The 18,974-nt window shown below is 48.8% G+C and overlaps 1 protein-coding gene across 2 annotated transcripts in view; it reads left to right on the forward strand.

Annotated features, from left to right (window-relative positions):
* RAP1GDS1 (Rap1 GTPase-GDP dissociation stimulator 1) overlaps window positions 1–18,974 on the forward strand; it is a 108,064-nt gene that overhangs the window by 80,397 nt on the left and 8,693 nt on the right. For both annotated transcript variants that reach the window (XM_038769171.1, XM_038769172.1), the window contains 5 exons: window positions 970–1,113; window positions 4,502–4,633; window positions 9,827–9,961; window positions 13,727–13,852; window positions 16,509–16,648. In XM_038769171.1, coding sequence (XP_038625099.1) covers window positions 970–1,113; window positions 4,502–4,633; window positions 9,827–9,961; window positions 13,727–13,852; window positions 16,509–16,648 — 677 coding nt within the window. The remainder of the gene's footprint in view (window positions 1–969; window positions 1,114–4,501; window positions 4,634–9,826; window positions 9,962–13,726; window positions 13,853–16,508; window positions 16,649–18,974) is intronic.

Genomic DNA, 18,974 nt, shown 5'->3' on the forward strand with positions numbered 1-18,974 from the left:
AGCTTCCCTTGCGGGGCAGAGGAGGGGGAAGGGAGTGGGAGCGGCGAGCACTTCCCCAAAGGCCCCCGCAGGGCAGGCAGCCTGGGGATTCGCTCACCAAGGAAAATAACAAGAATAATAATAATAATAATGATGATGATGGCATTTATTAAGCGCTTACTATGTGCAAAGCACCGTTCTAAGCGCTGGGGAGGGTACAAGGTGATCAGGTTGTGCCATGGGGGGCTCACAGCCTTATTCCTCATTTGACAGATGAGGTAACTGAGGCCCATCATCAATCGTATTTATTGAGCGCTTACTATGTGCAGAGCACTGTACTAAGCGCTTGGGAAGTACAAATTGGCATCACATAGAGACAGTCCCTACCCAACAGTGGGCTCACAGTCTAAAAGAGAATAATAATAATAATGATGGCATTTGTTAAGCGCTTACTACGTGCAAAGCACCGTTCTAAGCTCTGGGGAGGTTACAAGGCGATCAGGTTGTCCCACGGGGGGGCTCACAGTCTTCATCCCCATTTTTACAGATGAGGTCACCGAGGCCCAGAGAAGTGAAGTGACTTGCCCAAAGTCCCACAGCTGACTGGCAGAGCCGGGATTTGAACCCATGGCCTCTGACTCCAAAGCCCGGGCTCTTTCCACTGAGCCACGCTGCTTCTCCAAAGCCCTAAAGCACGGCCTAGTGGATCGAACATGGGCCAAGGACCCGAGTTCTAATCCCGGCTCTTCCACCCGTCCGTTCCGTCACCCTGGGCAACTCCCTTCTTGTCTTTTCTCTTAGCGGTTCCAAAGCCAGTGCTGGACGTGAAATGCCAGTATTCGCTCATTCATTCAATCGTATTTACTGAGCGCTTCCTGTGCGCAGAGCACTGTACGAAGCGCTTGGGAAGTCCAAGTTGGCAACATCTAGAGACGGTCCTTACCCCCCCCATCCCGTCGGCTCACGTTTCTTCCCCGTGTGCCCGTACAGATGTGATTAAGCTGCAGCTGGTCGAAGCGGGCCTGGTGGACTGTCTATTAGACACCGTCCAGCAGAAGGTGGACAGCGACAAAGAGGACGACGTCGCGGAGCTCAAAACCGCTTCTGACCTCATGGTTTTACTGCTTCTTGGAGGTGAGTGGGCTGGGCTAGTAAGAGTAGCCGGAACGGTAATAATTGTCCTATTTGTCGAGCGCTTACTGTGTGCCAGGCACTGTCCTGAGCGCTGGGGTGGAGACAAGCAAATCGGTCCCCATCAGTCTGTCAGTCATATTTTTTAAGCATTTATGTGCCGAGCACTGTACTAAGCACTTGGGAGAGTGCAGAATAAACGGATAAAGTCCCCGTCCCACACGGGGCTCACAGTCTTAATGCCCGTTTTACAGATGAGGGAACTGAGGCACGGAGAAGCGAAGTGAGATTCCCGGCTCCGCCGCTTATCAGCCGGGTGACTTTGGGCGAGTCACTTCACTTCTCTGGGCCTCGGTTCCCTCATCTGGAAAACGGGGATTAAAACGGTGAGCCCCACGTGGGACAACCTGATTGCCTTGTATCTCCCGCAGCGCTTAGAACAGTGCTTGGCACATAGTAAGCGCTTAACAAATACCAAAATTATTATTATTATTTCCTGCCCAAGGTCACAGAGCGGTCACGTCGGGAAGCCAGGTTTAGAATCCAGGTCGTTCTGACTGGGATCTGATAAGAGCCGTGATCAGTCCATTAATCAATGTCGTATTTATTGAGCGCTTACTGTGTGCAGAGCACTGTACTAAGCACCTGGGAGAGTGCAGTCTAACAATACTACAACAAACGGATAAAGTCCCCGTCCCACATGGGGCTCACAGTGTTAATGCCCGTTTTACGGATGAGGGAACTGAGGCACGGAGAAGCGAAGTGAGATTCCCGGCTCCGCCACTTATCAGCCGGGTGACTTTGGGCGAGTCACTTCACTTCTCTGGGCCTCAGTCCCTCATCTGGAAAACGGGGATTAAAACGGTGAGCCCCACGTGGGACAACCTGATTGCCTTGTATGTCCCCCAGCGCTTAGAACAGTGCTTGGCACATAGTAAGCGCTTAACAAATACCGAAATTATTATTATTATTTCCTGCCCAAGGTCACACAGCGGTCACGTCGGGGAGCCAGGCTTAGAATCCAGGTTGTTCTGACTGGGATCTGATAAGAGCCGTGATCAGTCCATTAATCAATCAATCAATCAGTCGTATTTATTGAGCGCTTACTGTGTGCCGAGCACTGTACTAAGCACCTGGGAGAGTGCAGTCTAACAATACTACAACAAACGGATAAAGTCCCCGTCCCACATGGGGCTCACAGTCTTAATGCCCGTTTTACGGATGAGGGAACTGAGGCACGGAGAAGCGAAGTGAGTTTCTCGGCTCCGCCACTTATCAGCCGGGTGACTTTGGGCGAGTCACTTCACTTCTCTGGGCCTCAGTTCCCTCATCTGGAAAACGGGGATTAAAACGGTGAGCCCCACGTGGGACAACCTGATTGCCTTGTATCTCCCCCAGCGCTTAGAACAGTGCTTGGCACATAGTAAGCGCTTAACAAATACCAAAATTACTATTATTATTATTATTATTACCTGCCCAAGGTCACAGAGCGGTCACGTCGGGGAGCCAGGTTTAGAATCCAGGTCGTTCTGACTGGGATCTGATAAGAGCCGTGATCAGTCCATTAATCAATCAATCAATCAGTCGTATTTATTGAGCGCTTACTGTGTGCAGAGCACTGTACTAAGCGCATGGGAAGTACAAGTTGGCAACATATCGAGACGGTCCCTACCCAACAGTGGGCTCAATTAATCAATCAAACGTATTTATTGAGCGCTTACTGTGTGCAGAGCCACTGAGCACTGTATTCAGGGGTAGATCCAATACCACAAGGGGCTGACAGTCAAAGAAGCCGCGTGGCTCAGTGGAAAGAGCGCGGGCTTGGGAGTCCGGGGTCGTGGGTTCAAATCCTGGCTCCGCCACTTCTCAGCTGTGTGACTTTGGGCATGCGTGTGATGATAATAATAATAATAATGATGGCATTTATTAAGCGCTTACTACGTGCAAAGCACTGTTCTAAGCGCTGGAGGGGTTACAAGGTGATCAGGTTGTCCCACATAGGGCTCACAGTCTTCATCCCCATTTCACAGATGAGGTAACTGAGGCTCAGAGAAGTGAAGTGACTTGCCCGAAGTCACACAGCGACAAGTGGCGGAGCCGGGATTTGAACCCATGACCTCTGACTCCAAAGCCCGGGATCTTTCCGCTGAGCCACGCTGCTTCTCATGATGATGGTGGTGGCATTTATTAAGCGCTTACTATGTGCAAAGCACTGTTCTAAGCGCCGGGGAGGTTACAAGGTGATGAGGTTGTCCCACTGAGGGGGCTCCCAGTCTTAATCCCCATTCTCCAGATGAGGGAAGTGAGGCCCAGAGAAGTGAAGTGACTTGCCCATTCATTCATTCAATCGTATTTACTGAGCGCTTTCCGTGAGCACTGTACTAAGCACTTGGGAAGCACAAATGGGCAACATCTAGAGACGGTCCCTACCCAACAGCGGGCTCACAGCACCATCATCATCATCGTAGTATCTCAGAGCAGTGCTCAGCGCTTAGAACAGTGCTTGGCACATAGTAAGCGCTTAACAAGCTTGTTTATTTTACTTGTACCTATTTATTCCATTTATTTTATTTTGTTCCTATGTTTTGTTGTGCTGTCTGCCTCCCCCTTCTAGACTGTGAGCCCGCTGTTGGGTAGGGACCGTCTCTAGATGTTGCCAACTTGGACTTCCCAAGCGCCCAGTACAGTGCTCTGCACACAGTAAGCGCTCAAAAAAAAAAAAAATACGATGAATGAATGCCCAGAGTCACGCAGCTGACAATTGGCGGAGGCGGGATTTGAACCCGTGACCTCCGACTCCAAAGCCCGGGCTCTTTCCAATGAGCCACGCTGCTGCTCACGCTGTTTGGGGCGGGAGTGTAGTGAGGTGAGGTAAGAGGGGGCCAGGGGATGGACCGTGAGGAATTTCTTTTTGATGCGGAGGTGGATGGGAAGATCCCGGGTTTTCCTGAGGAATTGGGAAATAACGGCCCGAACTTTTTTACGGACAAATGATCCGGGCAGCAGAGTGAAGTACACGCCGAGAGGCAGTGTGGCTCAGTGGAAGGAGCCCGGGCTTGGGAGTCAGAGGTCACGGGTTCGAATCCCTGCTCTGCCACTTAGCTGGGTGACCTTGGGCAAGCCACTTAACTACTCTGGCCCTCAGTTCCCTCATCTGTAAAATGGGGATGAAGACTGTGAGCCCCCCGTGGGACAACCTGATCACCTTGTGACCTCCCCAGCGCTTAGAACAGGGAGTAGTAAGCGCTTAATTAATGCCATTATTATTATTATTATTATAGCAGCGGGGAAGGAGCACAGTTGGAGATGGCAGTCAGGGAGGGAGCTGGGAGGGTGGGGACGGTGCGCGTCTCTCACCGGCTTCTCCTCGGCTCCGTTCTCCCCCATGCAGACGAGTCCATGCAGAAGTTGTTCGAAGGCGGTAAGGGCGGCGTCTTCCAAAGGGTTCTGTCCTGGATCCCTTCCAACAACCACCAGCTGCAGCTGGCGGGCGCCTTAGCCATCGCCAACTTCGCCAGGAACGGTAAGGCCCGTGGGCGCGGGTGCCATCTTCCCTCCCCGTCGGCGTCCGGCCTCTTCCCCGCCGGACCCAGGGAGCGTCCCCCCGAGCCCCGCCGCTCAGCCGGTCCGATTTATTGAGCGCTCACCGTGTGCAGGGCACTGGGCTGGGCGCTTCCGAGAGGACGGCATAACCACAAACCCCTGCCCACAATGAACTTCCAGTCTAGAGGTTGTCCTCGGATCGCCCCTCTCTCCGGGCACCTCGGGGGGGTGACTGTCCAGAGACAGCCTCCGGAGATGTGCGTGTGTGTGTGTGTGTGTTTTCATTCAGTCGTATTTATTGAGCGCTCACCGTGTGCAGAGCACTGGGCTGGGCGCTTCGGAGAGGACGGCATAACCACAAAGCCCTGCCCACAGTGAACTTCCAGTCTAGAGGTTGTCCTCGGATCGCCCCTCTCTCCGGGCACCTCGTGGGGATGACTGTCCAGAGACAGCCTCCGGAGATGTGCGTGTGTGTGTGTGTGTGTGTGTGTTTTCATCCAGTCGTATTTATTGAGCGCTCACCGTGTGCAGAGCACTGGGCTGGGCGCTTCCGAGAGGACGGCATAACCACAAAGCCCTGCCCACAGTGAACTTCCAGTCTAGAGGTTGTCCTCGGATCGCCCCTCTCTCCGGGCACCTCGGGGGGATGACTGTCCAGAGACAGCCTCCGGAGATGTGCGTGCGTGTGGGTGTGTGTGTGTGTTTTCATCCAGTCGTATTTATTGAGCGCTCACCGTGTGCAGAGCACTGGGCTGAGCGCTTCGGAGAGGACGGCATAACCACAAAGCCCTGCCCACAATGAACTTCCAGTCTAGAGGTTGTCCTCGGATCGCCCCTCTCTCCGGGCACCTCGGGGGGATGACTGTCCAGAGACAGCCTCCGGAGATGTGCGTGTGTGTGTGTGTTTTCATTCAGTCGTATTTATTGAGCGCTCACCGTGTGCAGAGCACTGGGCTGAGCGCTTCGGAGAGGACGGCATAACCACAAAGCCCTGCCCACAGTGAACTTCCAGTCTAGAGGTTGTCCTCGGATCGCCCCTCTCTCTGGGCACCTCGTGGGGGTGACTGTCCAGAGACAGCCTCCGGAGATGTGCGTGTGTGTGTGTGTGTGTGTGTGTGTTTTCATCCAGTCGTATTTATTGAGCGCTCACCGTGTGCAGAGCACTGGGCTGAGCGCTTCGGAGAGGACGGCATAACCACAAAGCCCTGCCCACAATGAACTTCCAGTCTAGAGGTTGTCCTCGGATCGCCCCTCTCTCCGGGCACCTCGGGGGGATGACTGTCCAGAGACAGCCTCCGGAGATGTGCGTGTGTGTGTGTGTTTTCATTCAGTTGTATTTATTGAGCGCTCACCGTGTGCAGAGCACTGGGCTGAGCGCTTCGGAGAGGACGGCATAACCACAAAGCCCTGCCCACAGTGAACTTCCAGTCTAGAGGTTGTCCTCGGATCGCCCCTCTCTCTGGGCACCTCGTGGGGGTGACTGTCCAGAGACAGCCTCCGGAGATGTGCGTGTGTGTGTGTGTGTGTGTGTGTGTTTTCATCCAGTCGTATTTATTGAGCGCTCACCGTGTGCAGAGCACTGGGCTGAGCGCTTCGGAGAGGACGGCATAACCACAAAGCCCTGCCCACAATGAACTTCCAGTCTAGAGGTTGTCCTCGGATCGCCCCTCTCTCCGGGCACCTCGGGGGGATGACTGTCCAGAGACAGCCTCCGGAGATGTGCGTGTGTGTGTGTGTTTTCATTCAGTCGTATTTATTGAGCGCTCACCGTGTGCAGAGCACTGGGCTGAGCGCTTCCGAGAGGACGGCATAACCACAAACCCCTGCCCACAATGAACTTCCAGTCTAGAGGTTGTCCTCGGATCGCCCCTCTCTCCGGGCACCTCGGGGGGATGACTATCCAGAGACAGCCTCCGGAGATGTGCATGTGTGTGTGTGTGTGTGTGTGTGTGTGTGTTTTCATTCAGTCGTATTTATTGAGCGCTCACCGTGTGCAGAGCACTGGGCTGAGCGCTTCCGAGAGGACGGCATAACCACAAAGCCCTGCCCACAATGAACTTCCAGTCTAGAGTTGTCCTCGGATCGCCCCTCTCTCCGGGCACCTCGCAGGGATGACTATCCAGAGACAGCCTCCGGAGATAGATAGATATATATATATATATATATATATATATATGTATGTATGTATGTATGTGTGTGTGTGTGTGTGTGTGTGTGTGTTTTCATTCAGTCGTATTTATTGAGCGCTTACTGTGTGCAGAGCACTGTACTAAGCGCTTGGGGAATCCAAGTTGGCAACATATAGAGACGGTCCCTACCCACCAACGGGTGTTTTCTGACTTTGGCATCCCCAAACGCTAAGATGATGATGGCATTAAGCGCTTACTATGTGCAAAACACTGTTCTAAGCGCTGGGGTGGTCACAAGGTGATCAGGTTGTCCCACTGGGGGCTCCCGGTCTCCATCCCCATTTGACAGACGAGGTAAGTGAGGCACAGAGAAGTTAAGTGACTTGCCCAAAGTCACACAGCAGACAGCGTGGCTCGGTGGAAAGAGCCAGGGCTTTGGAGTCAGAGGTCATGGGTTCGAATTCCGGCTCCGCCACATGTCTGCTGTGTGACCTTGGGCAAGTCACTTCACTTCTCTGAGCCTCAGTACCCTCATCTGGAAAATGGGGATTAAGACTGTAAGCCCCATGTGGGACAACTTGATCACCTTGTATTCCCCCCAGCGCTTAGAACAGTGCTCTCTGCACATAGCGCTTAACAAATGCCATCATTATTATTCCAGCGCTTAGAACAGTGCTTTGCACATAGTAAGCGCTTAATAAATGCTATCATTATTATTATTATTAAGGGGCAGAGCAGTACTCTGTTTTTTGTTTTTATGGTATTTGTTAGGCGCTTACTCTGTGCCAGGCACTGTACTACGCGCCGGGGTAGATGCAAGCTAATTAGGTTGGATCCATTCCCCGTCCCTCCAGGGGCTCGCAATCAATCCCCATTTACAGATGAGGCCACTGAGGCCCAGAGGAGGGACGTGATTGGCCCAAGGTCACACGGCAGACAAGTGGCGGAGCCGGGATTAGAACCCAGACCTTTTGAGTCCCGGCTCTACCCGCTAGACCACTCTGCTTCTCTGCGCTCTGCAAGTACCAGTGATTGGCATGAGGACCCAAAATGGTTTCTTGAGGTACTCACTATCTCCCACATTCGCCCAAGCGCTAAGTACACTGCTCTGCCCCAGAGCAAGCCCCCTAACACATAGTACAGAGCCCCAGCGCTTAGTACAGCGCCTGGCATATTTTCATTTTCAAGCAGCGTGGCTCAATGGAAAGAGCCCGGGCTTGGGAGTCCGAGGTCATGGGTTCAAATCCCGGCTCCGCCACTTGTCAGCTGGGTGACTTTGGGCCAGTCACTTCACTTCTCTGGGCCTCAGTTGCCTCATCTGTAAAATGGGGATGAAGACTGTGAGCCCCCCCCGGGGGACAATCTGATCACCTTGTATCTCCCCCAGTGCTTAGAACAGTGCTTTGCACATAGTAAGCGCTTAATAAATGCCATCATTAATTAATTCATTCATTCATTCAGTCAATCGCACATGGTAAGCCCTTAATACTAATAATGATGGCATTTATTAAGCGCTTACTATGTGCAAAGCACTGTTCTAAGCGCTGGGGAGGTTAACAAATACCACCCCCCCACACACACCAAATAAATACTATTAAGTCACGGATCGAGTGATGGGAGATGACCACAGGTCCTTGCTCTTTGGAGCCGCCCCCGTTAGTCGCCCCTCCACCGATTCCCGGTGTCCCCATTTCATCATCATCATCAATCGTATTTATTGAGCGCTTACTATGTGCAGAGCACTGTACTGAGCGCTTGGGAAGTCCAAATTGGCAACATCTAGAGACAGTCCCTCCCCAACAGTGGGCTCACAGTCTAAAAGGGGGAGACAGAGAACCAAACCAAGCATACTAACAAAATCAAATAAATAGAATAGATATGTACAAGTAAAATAAATAGAGTAATAAATATGTACAAACATATATACAGGTGCTGTGGGGAAGGGAAGGAGGTAAGATGGGGGGGATGGAGAGGGGGACGAGGGGGAGAGGGAGGAAGGGGCATATTAACATATTAACAAAATAAAATAAATAGAATAGATAGGTACAAGTAAAATAAATAGAGTAATAAATATGTACAAACATATATACAGGTGCTGTGGGGAAGGGAAGGAGGTAAGATGGGGGGATGGAGAGGGGGATGAGGGGGAGAGGGAGGAAGGGGCATATTAACATATTAACAAAATAAATAGAATAGATAGGTACAAGTAAAATAAATAGAGTAATAAATATGTACAAACATATATACAGGTGCTGTGGGGAAGGGAAGGATGTAAGATGGGGGGATGGAGAGGGGGATGAGGGGGAGAGGGAGGAAGGGGCATATTAACATATTAACAAAATAAAATAAATAGAATAGATAGGTACAAGTAAAATAAATAGATTAATAAATATGTACAAACGTATATACAGGTGCTGTGGGGAAGGGAAGGAGGTAAGATGGGGGGATGGAGAGGGGGATGAGGGGGAGAGGGAGGAAGGGGCATATTAACATATTAACAAAATAAAATAAATAGAATAGATATGTACAAGTAAAATAAATAAATAGATTAATACATATGTACAAACGTATATACAGGTGCTGTGGGGAAGGGAAGGAGGTAAGATGGGGGGATGGAGAGGGGGATGAGGGGGAGAGGGAGGAAGGGGCATATTAACATATTAACAAAATAAAATAAATAGAATAGATATGTACAAGTAAAATAAATAAATAGATTAATACATATGTACAAACGTATATACAGGTGCTGTGGGGAAGGGAAGGGGGTAAGATGGGGGGGATATTGGGGCGGGACGGTGGCCGGAGGCCGGGAATCCAGGTCCGCTGCCGGCCGCCGGCCTCGTGTGAGGCCTTCGTTGGGTAGGGACCGTCTCCACACGTTGCCAACTTGGACTTCCCAAGCGCTTAGCGCAGTGCTCCGCACGCAGTAAGCGCTCAATGAATGAATGGATGGATGGATGAATGAATGAATGAGGCCTTTCCGGCAAGGACGGGGACGGCGCGGGGGGGGGGATGGAAGGGAACGAATTCCTCGTCTCGCTCAGACGGCAACTGCATCCACATGGTGGAGAGCGGAATCGTGCAAAGGCTTATGATCCTCCTCGACCGCCACGTGGAAGACGGGAACGTGACCGTACAGCACGCCGCGCTCAGCGCGCTCCGGAATCTGGCCATCCCGGGTAAGGACGCCGCTCTGTTTCTCGTGGTGTTTGCTACGGGCCGAGCGCCGAACGAAGCGCTGGGGCCGATCGAAGTTGTAATCATCCGTTCATTCATTCGTTGTCGTATTTATTGAGCGCTTACTGCGTGCGGAGCACTGGACTGAGCGCTTGGGAAGTCCAAGTCGGCAACACGGAGAGACGGACCCTACCCGGCAGCGGGCTTACAGTCTAGAAGGGGGAGGCAGACAACAAAACAAAACGTATCAGCGCTTAGAACAGTGCCAGCGCTTAGAACAGTGCTCAGCGCTTAGAACAGTGCTTTGCACATAGTAAGCGCTTAATAAATGCCATTATTATTATTATTAACAAATTAAAATACACAAGTTTTATTAAATGTACAAATTGTATTAAATGTACAAATTGTATTTGCACGTAAAATAAATATGTACAAATAAAATAGAGTAATAAATATGTACAAACATATATACATAATAATAATGATAATGGCATCCGTTAAGCGCTTACTATGTGCGAAGCACTGTTCTAAGCGCAGGGGGGGATACAAGGTGATGAGGTTGTCCCACGGTGGGGCTCACAGTCTTACCCCCCCATTTTACAGATGAGGTCACTGAGGCCCAGAGAAGTGAAGTGGCTTCATCATCATCATCATCATCAATCGTATTTATTGAGCGCTTACTATGTGCAGAGCACTGTACTAAGCGCTTGGGAAGTACAAATTGGCAACACATAGAGGCAGTCCCTACCCAACAGTGGGCTCACAGTCTAGAAGGGGGAGGCAGAGAACAAAACAAAACATATTAACAAATTAAAATATACGAATTTTATTAAATGTACAAATTTTATTTGTACATATAATAAATATGTACAAATAAAATAGAGTAATAAATATGTACAAGCATATATACATAATAATAATGATAATGGCATCCGTTAAGCGCTTACTATGTGCGAAGCACTGTTCTAAGCGCTGGGAGGGGGTACAAGGTGATGAGGTTGTCCCACAGGTGGGCTCACAGTCTTACCCCCCCGTTTTACAGATGAGGTCACTGAGGCCCAGAGAAGTGAAGTGGCTTCATCATCATCATCATCAGTCGTATTTATTGAGCGCTTACTATGTGCAGAGCACTGTACTAAGCGCTTGGGAAGTACAAATTGGCAACACATAGAGACAGTCCCTACCCAACAGTGGGCTCACAGTCTAGAAGGGGGAGGCAGAGAACAAAACAAAACATATTAACAAATTAAAATATACGAATTTTATTAAATGTACAGATTGTATTAAATGTACAAATTTTATTTGCACGTAAAATAAATATGTACAAATAAAATAGAGTAATAAATATGTACAAGCATATATACATAATAATGATAATGGCATCTGTTAAGCGCTTACTATGTGCAAAGCACTGTTCTAAGCGCAGGGGGGGATACAAGGTGATGAGGTTGTCCCACGGTGGGGCTCACAGTCTTACCCCCCCATTTTACAGATGAGGTCACTGAGGCCCAGAGAAGTGAAGTGACTTCATCATCATCATCATCAATCGTATTTATTGAGCGCTTACTATGTGCAGAGCACTGTACTAAGCGCTTGGGAAGTACAAATTGGCAACACATAGAGGCAGTCCCTACCCAACAGTGGGCTCACAGTCTAGAAGGGGGAGGCAGAGAACAAAACAAAACATATTAACAAATTAAAATATACGAATTTTATTAAATGTACAAATTGTATTAAATGTACAAATTTTATTTGTACGTAAAATAAATATGTACAAATAAAATAGAGTAATAAATATGTACAAGCATATATACATAATAATGATAATGGCATCTGTTAAGCGCTTACTATGTGCGAAGCACTGTTCTAAGCGCTGGGAGGGGATACAAGGTGATGAGGTTGTCCCACGGGGGGGTGGGGGCTCACAGTCTTACCCCCCCGTTTTACAGATGAGGTCACTGAGGCCCAGAGAAGTGAAGCGGCTTCATCATCATCATCATCAATCGTATTTATTGAGCGCTTACTATGTGCAGAGCACTGTACTAAGCGCTTGGGAAGTACAAATTGGCAACACATAGAGACAGTCCCTACCCAACAGTGGGCTCACAGTCTAAAAGACTTGACTTGCCCAAAGTCACCCAGCTGACAATTGGCGGAGGCAGGATTTGAACCCGTGACCTCTGACTCCAAAGCCCGGGCTCTTTCCACGGAGCCCCGCTGCTTCTCATTCGTTCACGGTCGTATTTATTGAGCGCTTACAATGGGCCGAGCACTGTACCGAGCGCTTGGAAAGTACAGTTCAGCAACAAAGGGAGACGGTCCCTGCCCACAGTGGGCTCACGGTCTAAAAACGGGGAGACGGACGTCAAAATAAGCTAACAGGCATCGGTCGGATGCAGTCCCGGTCCCCTGTGGGGCTCACCGTCTTAATCCTCATTTTACAGAGTCATTCAGTCGTATTTATCGAGCGCTTACTGTGTGCAGAGCACTGTACTAAGCGCTTGGGAAGAGCAGTTCGGCAACAGGTAGAGACAGTCCCTACCCAACAACGGGCTCGCATTCTAGAAGACGGGCATTAATATAAATAATTTATAATATACAGGCACATAGATATTTTACTTGTACATATCTATTCTATTTATTTGATTTTGTTAGTATGTTTGGTTTTGTTTTGTACATATCTATTCTATTTATTTTATTTTGTTAGTGTGTTTGGTTTTGTTCTCCGTCTCCCCCTTTTAGACTGTGAGCCCACTGTTGGGGAGGGACTGTCTCTAGATGTTGCCAATTTGGACTTCCCAAGCGCTTAGTACAGTGCTCTGCACACAGTAAGCGCTCAATAAATACGATTGATGACGATAAGGGCAGTGGGGCTGAGGACGGGGCAGATACCAAGTGCCCAAAGGTCACAGAAGGGAGAGGAAATCGGGGACAAGAGGGCTTCGTCGGGAAAGGTCTCCCGGTGGAGATGTCATCACAAAAATGACGAGAAGCCGCGTGGCTCAGTGGAAAGAGCCCGGGCTTTGGAGTCAGAGGTCATGGGTTCGAATCCTGGCTCCGCCACTTGCCAGCTGGGTGACTTCGGGCAAGTCACTTCACTTCTCTGGGCCCCAGTGACCTCATCTGGAAAATGGGGATTAAACGTGAGCCCCCGGTGGGACAGCCTGATCACCTTGTAACCTCCCCAGCACTTAGAACGGTGCTTTGCGCATAGTAAGCGCTTAATAAATGCCATCGGAAGTGTTTTTGTAGAGAAGCAGCGTGGCTCAGGGGAAGGAGCCCGGGCTTTGGAGTCAGAGGTCATGGGTTCAAATCCCGGCTCGGCCAGTTCATTCAATCGTATTTATTGAGCGCTTACTGTGTGCAGAGCGCTGGACTAAGCGCTTGGGAAGTCCAGGTTGGCAACATATAGAGCCGGTCCCTACCCAACAGCGGGCAATTGTCAGCTGTGTGACTTTGGGCAAGTCTCTGGGCCTCAGTGACCTCATCTGTAAAATGGGGATTAAGACTGTGAGCCCCCCCATGGGACAGCCTGATCACCTTGTAACCTCCCCAGCGATTAGAACAGTGCTTTGCACATAGTAAGCGCTTAAGAAATGCCATTATTATTATTATTTATTAAGGATAAATGCTCCAATTGCCAAAAGGCCGTAGGGCGCTGGGGTTGGAGGAGCAGAACTTCAGGTTCCCGCTGGTTTCCGATCCCGGGAGCGCGGGCTTCATTCCCCACGTCGGTTCTTGATCGTCATCTCCCTCCCCCCACACAGTCGTGAACAAAGCCAAGATGCTCGCAGCCGGCGTGGCCGAAGCCGTGTTGAAATTCCTGAAGTCGGAGATGCCCCCGGTTCAGTTCAAGCTTCTGGGAACGTTGAGGATGTTGATAGACGCTAAAGGTAAAAAAGCAGCAGCCATGCCATCATCATCATCAATCGTGTTTATTGAGCGCTTACTATGTGCAGAGCACTGTACTAAGCGCTTGGGAAGTCCAAATTGGCAACATATAGAGACAGCCCCTACCCAACAGTGGGCTCACAGTCTAAAAGGGGGAGACGGAGAACAAAACCAAACAGACTAACAAAATCAAATAAATAGAATAGATATGCACAAATAAAAATATTGCCAACTTGTACTTCCCAAGTGCTTAGTACAGCGCTCTGCACACAGTAAGCGCTCGATAAATACAATTGATTGATTGATTGCGGGGCGAGGGGGTCTCTCAGAGCAAATGCTGCAGTCCACGGTCTGCCGGGGCCGGCGGAGTCCGTGTTGGGCTAATGATGGCCGGGGGCCTGCGTTTTCCCCCCGTCTCATCCGTGCCCTTTTTGGCCTCACCGGGCGACCAAGTCTATTCAGGATTGACCGAGTTCTGGCCACCACAAAGCCAAGCAGCGAGTCAACTGAGCCCATCCTTTCATTCATTCATTCATTCAGTCGTATTTATTGAGCGCTTACTGTGTGCAGAGCACCGTACTAAGCGGTTGGGCAACTTCTAGACACGGTCCCTGCCCAACAACGGGCTCACAGCCTAGAAGGGTAGACAACAAAACAAAACACATAGACAGGGGTCGGTGCCATCAGAATGGAGAAGCAGTGTGGCTCAATGGAAAAGAGCCCGGGCTTTGGAGTCAGAGGCCATGGGTTCAAATCCCGGCTCTGCCAATTGTCAGCTGTGTGACTTTGGGCACGGCACTTGACTTCTCTGGGCCTCAGTTTCCTCATCGGCAAAATGGGGATGAAGACTGTGAGCTCCCCGTGGGACAACTTGATCACCTTGTAACCTCCCCAGTGCTTAGAACAGTGCTTGGCACATAGTAAGCGCTTAATAAATGCCATCATTATTATCAGAATAAATAGAATGATGGCTAGATACACATCATTAAGAAAATAAATAGAATAGGAAATATGTACAAGTAAAATAGAGTAGTACAAGTGGACAGGTGTCGGTACCATCAGAATAAATAGAATGATGGCTAGATGCACATCATTAATAAAATATATGGAATAGGAAATATGTACAAGTAAAATAGAGTAGTACAAGTGGACAGTTGTCGGTACCATCAGAATAAATAGAATGATAGCTAGATACACATCATTAAGAAAATAAATAGAATAGGAAATATGTACAAGTAAAATAGAGTAGTACAAGTAGACAGGTGTCGGTACCATCAGAATAAATAGAATGATGGCTAGATACACATCATTAATAAAATATATAGAATAGGAAATATGTACAAGTAAAATAGAGTAGTACAACTAGACGGGTGTCGGTACCATCAGAATAAATAGAATGATGGCTAGATACACATCTTTAATAAGATATATAGAATAGGAAATATGTACAAGTAAAATAGAGTGGTACAAGTAGACGGGTGTCGGTACCATCAGAATAAATAGAATGATGGCTAGATACACATCTTTAATAAGATATATAGAATAGGAAATATGTACAAGTAAAATAGAGTGGTACAAGTAGACGGGTGTCGGTACCATCAGAATAAATAGAATGATGGCTAGATACACATCATTAATAAAATATATAGAATAGGAAATAGGTACAAGTAAAATAGAGTAGTACAAGTAGACGGGTGTTGGTACCATCAGAATAAATAGAATGATGGCTAGATACACATCATTAATAAAATAAATAGAATAGGAAATATGTACAAGTAAAATAGAGTAGTACAAGTGGACAGGTGTTGGTACCATCAGAATAAATAGAATGATGGCTAGATATACATCATTAATAAAATATATGGAATAGGAAATATGTACAAGTAAAATAGAGTAGTACAAGTAGACAGGTGTCGGTACCATCAGAATAAATAGAATGATGGCTAGATACACATCATTAAGAAAATAAATAGAATAGGAAATATGTACAAGTAAAATAGAGTAGTACAAGTGGACAGGTGTCAGTACCATCAGAATAAATAGAATGATGGCTAGATACACATCATTAATAAAATATAGAGAATAGGAAATAGATACAAGTGAAATAGAGTAGTAAATCTGTACAAACATATATACAGGTGCTGTGGGGAGGGGGAGGAGAGGAAAGAGGGGGCTCAGTGTGGGAATGCCTTCTGGAGGAGGTGAGCTTTGAAGGGAGGAAGAGAGCTAGCTTGGCGGATGTTCATTCATTCATTCAATCATATTTATTGAGCGCTTATTGTGTGCAGAGCACTGTACTAAGCGCTTGGGAAGTACAAGTTTGCAACATATAGAGACGGTCCCTACCCAACAGCGGGCGCTCACAGTCTAGAAGTCACATCTAATCATCTTAAAACGTACATTTTTACATTGTGTGGCTGTGCGGAGGGAGGGCATTCCGGGCCAGGGGGAGGCCGTGGGCCGGGCTAGCTTGGATTGGCCTTTGCGTTTCATCCCAAACCCTTCCCGAAACGGCCTCCCCCCGGTTGGCCGGAGCCTTCAGTAGCCGCCGGCTTCCCAGGAGAGCGGCCCGGACGTGCGGTCTCCGAAGGCGGGTCGTGGCGGGCCGGTGGCGTTCCCCACCAACCCGTCCGCGCCGTTGCCCTCGGTTTCCCGCAGCAGAAGCTGCGGAGCAGCTGGGGAGGAACGAGATGTTGGTGGAGCGCCTGGTGGAATGGTGTGAAGCCAAGGAGCATGCCGGCGTCATGGGAGAATCCAACAGGCTGCTCTCGGCCCTCATACGGCACAGCAAATCCAAAGTGAGTTCCCGCGGGGGCCGGAGGCTTGTTTGGGGGGGCGGAAGCGGGGCCCGCGGGGCACGCCGTGAACCGGGACACAGGTGGCAGAGGGGGCCTTTGGTTCAGAGATGACCGGCCGGTGGGCGAGACTTTTGGGGTCACCCATCCTCGACCCTAAGTACGGCCCCCCGGCTAATCCCCCGTCCCACCCTGAGCATCACTCAGCAGCGGGGGGGACGGTGACCAACCACAGAACCTCCATCTCTAGCCTGTAAGCTTCTCATGGGCAGGGAACGGGCCTACCAACTCTCCCAGCGCTTAGAACAGTGCTTTGTACATAGTACGTGCTTAATAAATGCCATTATTATTAGCATTTGAAAGACGGACACCTGAACGTGAGCGCCATGTGGGACAAGCTGATGACCTTGTAACCTCCCCAGCGCTTAGAACAGTGCTTTGTACATAGTAAGTGCTTAAAAAAGGCTATTATTATTAGCATTTGAAAGACGGACACCTGAACGTGAGCCCCATGTGGGACAACCTGATGACCTTGTAACCTCCCCAGCGCTTAGAACAGTGCTTTGTACATAGTAAGTGCTAAATAAATGCTATTACTATTAGCATTTGAAAGACGGACACCCGAACGTGAGCCCCATGTGGGACAACCTGATGACCTTGTGACCTCCCCAGCGCTTAGAACAGTGCTTTGTACGTAGTAAGTGCTTAATAAATGCTATTATTATTAGCATTTGAAAGACGGACACCTGAACGTGAGCCCCATGTGGGACAACCTGATGACCATGTAACCTCCCCAGCGCTTAGAACAGTGCTTTGTACATAGTAAGTGCTTAATAAAGGCTATTATTATTAGCATTTGAGAGATGGACACCTGAACGTGAGCCCCATGTGGGACAACCTGATGACCTTGTAACCTCCCCAGAGCTTAGAACAGTGCATTGTACTTAGTAAGTGCTTAATAAATGCTATTATTATTAGCATTTGAAAGACGGACACCCGAACGTGAGCGCCATTTGGGACAACCTGATGACCTTGTAACCTCCCCAGCACTTAGAACAGTGCTTTGTACATAGTAAGTGCTTAATAAATGCTATTATTATTAGCATTTGAAAGACGGACACCCGAACGTGAGCCCCATGTGGGACAACCTGATGACCTTGTAACCTCCCCAGCGCTTAGAACAGTGCTTTGTACATAGTAAGTGCTAAATAAATGCTATTACTATTAGCATTTGAAAGACGGACACCTGAACGTGAGCCCCATGTGGGACAACCTGACGACCTTGTGACCTCCCCAGCGCTTAGAACAGTGCTTTGCACATAGTAAGCACTTAATAAATGCTTTTAAAAAAAAAAATGGCCCCACAGAGGAATATTTGAAATGCTAACTTCAGAATCCTCTTTGACCCCTTTTTTTGAAACTCTCCCATTCCACTCCATCGTCTCCAGAGGTTGCCCCAGTCTCCTTTCGAAGCTTCTCCGGGAACTACTTAATAACAAAAATGATTTTTTTTTAAGCACTTACTCTGTGTCTTGCACTGTTCCAAGCGAGCACTAGATGAATACCACTGAGTGATCGATCGGGGTATCTGTGAGGATATCTCTATGAGCCAAGCATTGTACTGAGCTCTGGAGAAGTTTCCAGAGAAGCTAAGTGCTCCGCCCATTGTAAGCACCTAACAGATACCACAGTTCATTCATTCAATCGTATTCATTCATTCATTCAATCGTATTCATTCATTCAATCGTATTTATTCATTCATTCAATCGTATTTATTGAGCGCTTACTATGTGCAGAGCACTGTACTACGCACTTGGGAAGTACAAGTTGGAAGCACAATTATGACATTATCATTGCCGCTTGTTTCTGTTTTCCCTCTGGTTCCCATGATTCGGTGAGTGTTTGCTTGTATCCTCCATTGTTCATTGTCATATTTATTGAGCGCTTTCTAATAATAATAATAATGGCATTTGTTAAGTGCTTACTATGTGCGAATCACTGTTCTAAGCGCTGGGGGGGGGGATACAAGGTGATCAGGTTGTCCCACGTGGGGCTCACGGTCTTAATCCCCATTTTCCAGATGAGGTAACTGAGGCCCAGAGAAGTGAAGTGGCTTGCCCAGGGTCACACAGCTAAGTGGCGGAGCCGGGATTCGAACCCATGACCTCTGGCTCCCAAGCCCGGGCTCTTTCCACTGAGCCGTGCTGTTCTGTGTGCAAAGCACTGTACTAAGCTCTTGGGAGAGGACGATACAACAGACTGAGCCCCCTCCTTCCTCTCCCCCTCGCCTTACCTCTTTCCCCTCCCCACAGCACCTGTATATATGTTT

Source organism: Tachyglossus aculeatus, chromosome X5, assembly GCF_015852505.1.
Source record: "Tachyglossus aculeatus isolate mTacAcu1 chromosome X5, mTacAcu1.pri, whole genome shotgun sequence".
Taxonomy (NCBI): Eukaryota; Metazoa; Chordata; class Mammalia; order Monotremata; family Tachyglossidae; genus Tachyglossus; species Tachyglossus aculeatus.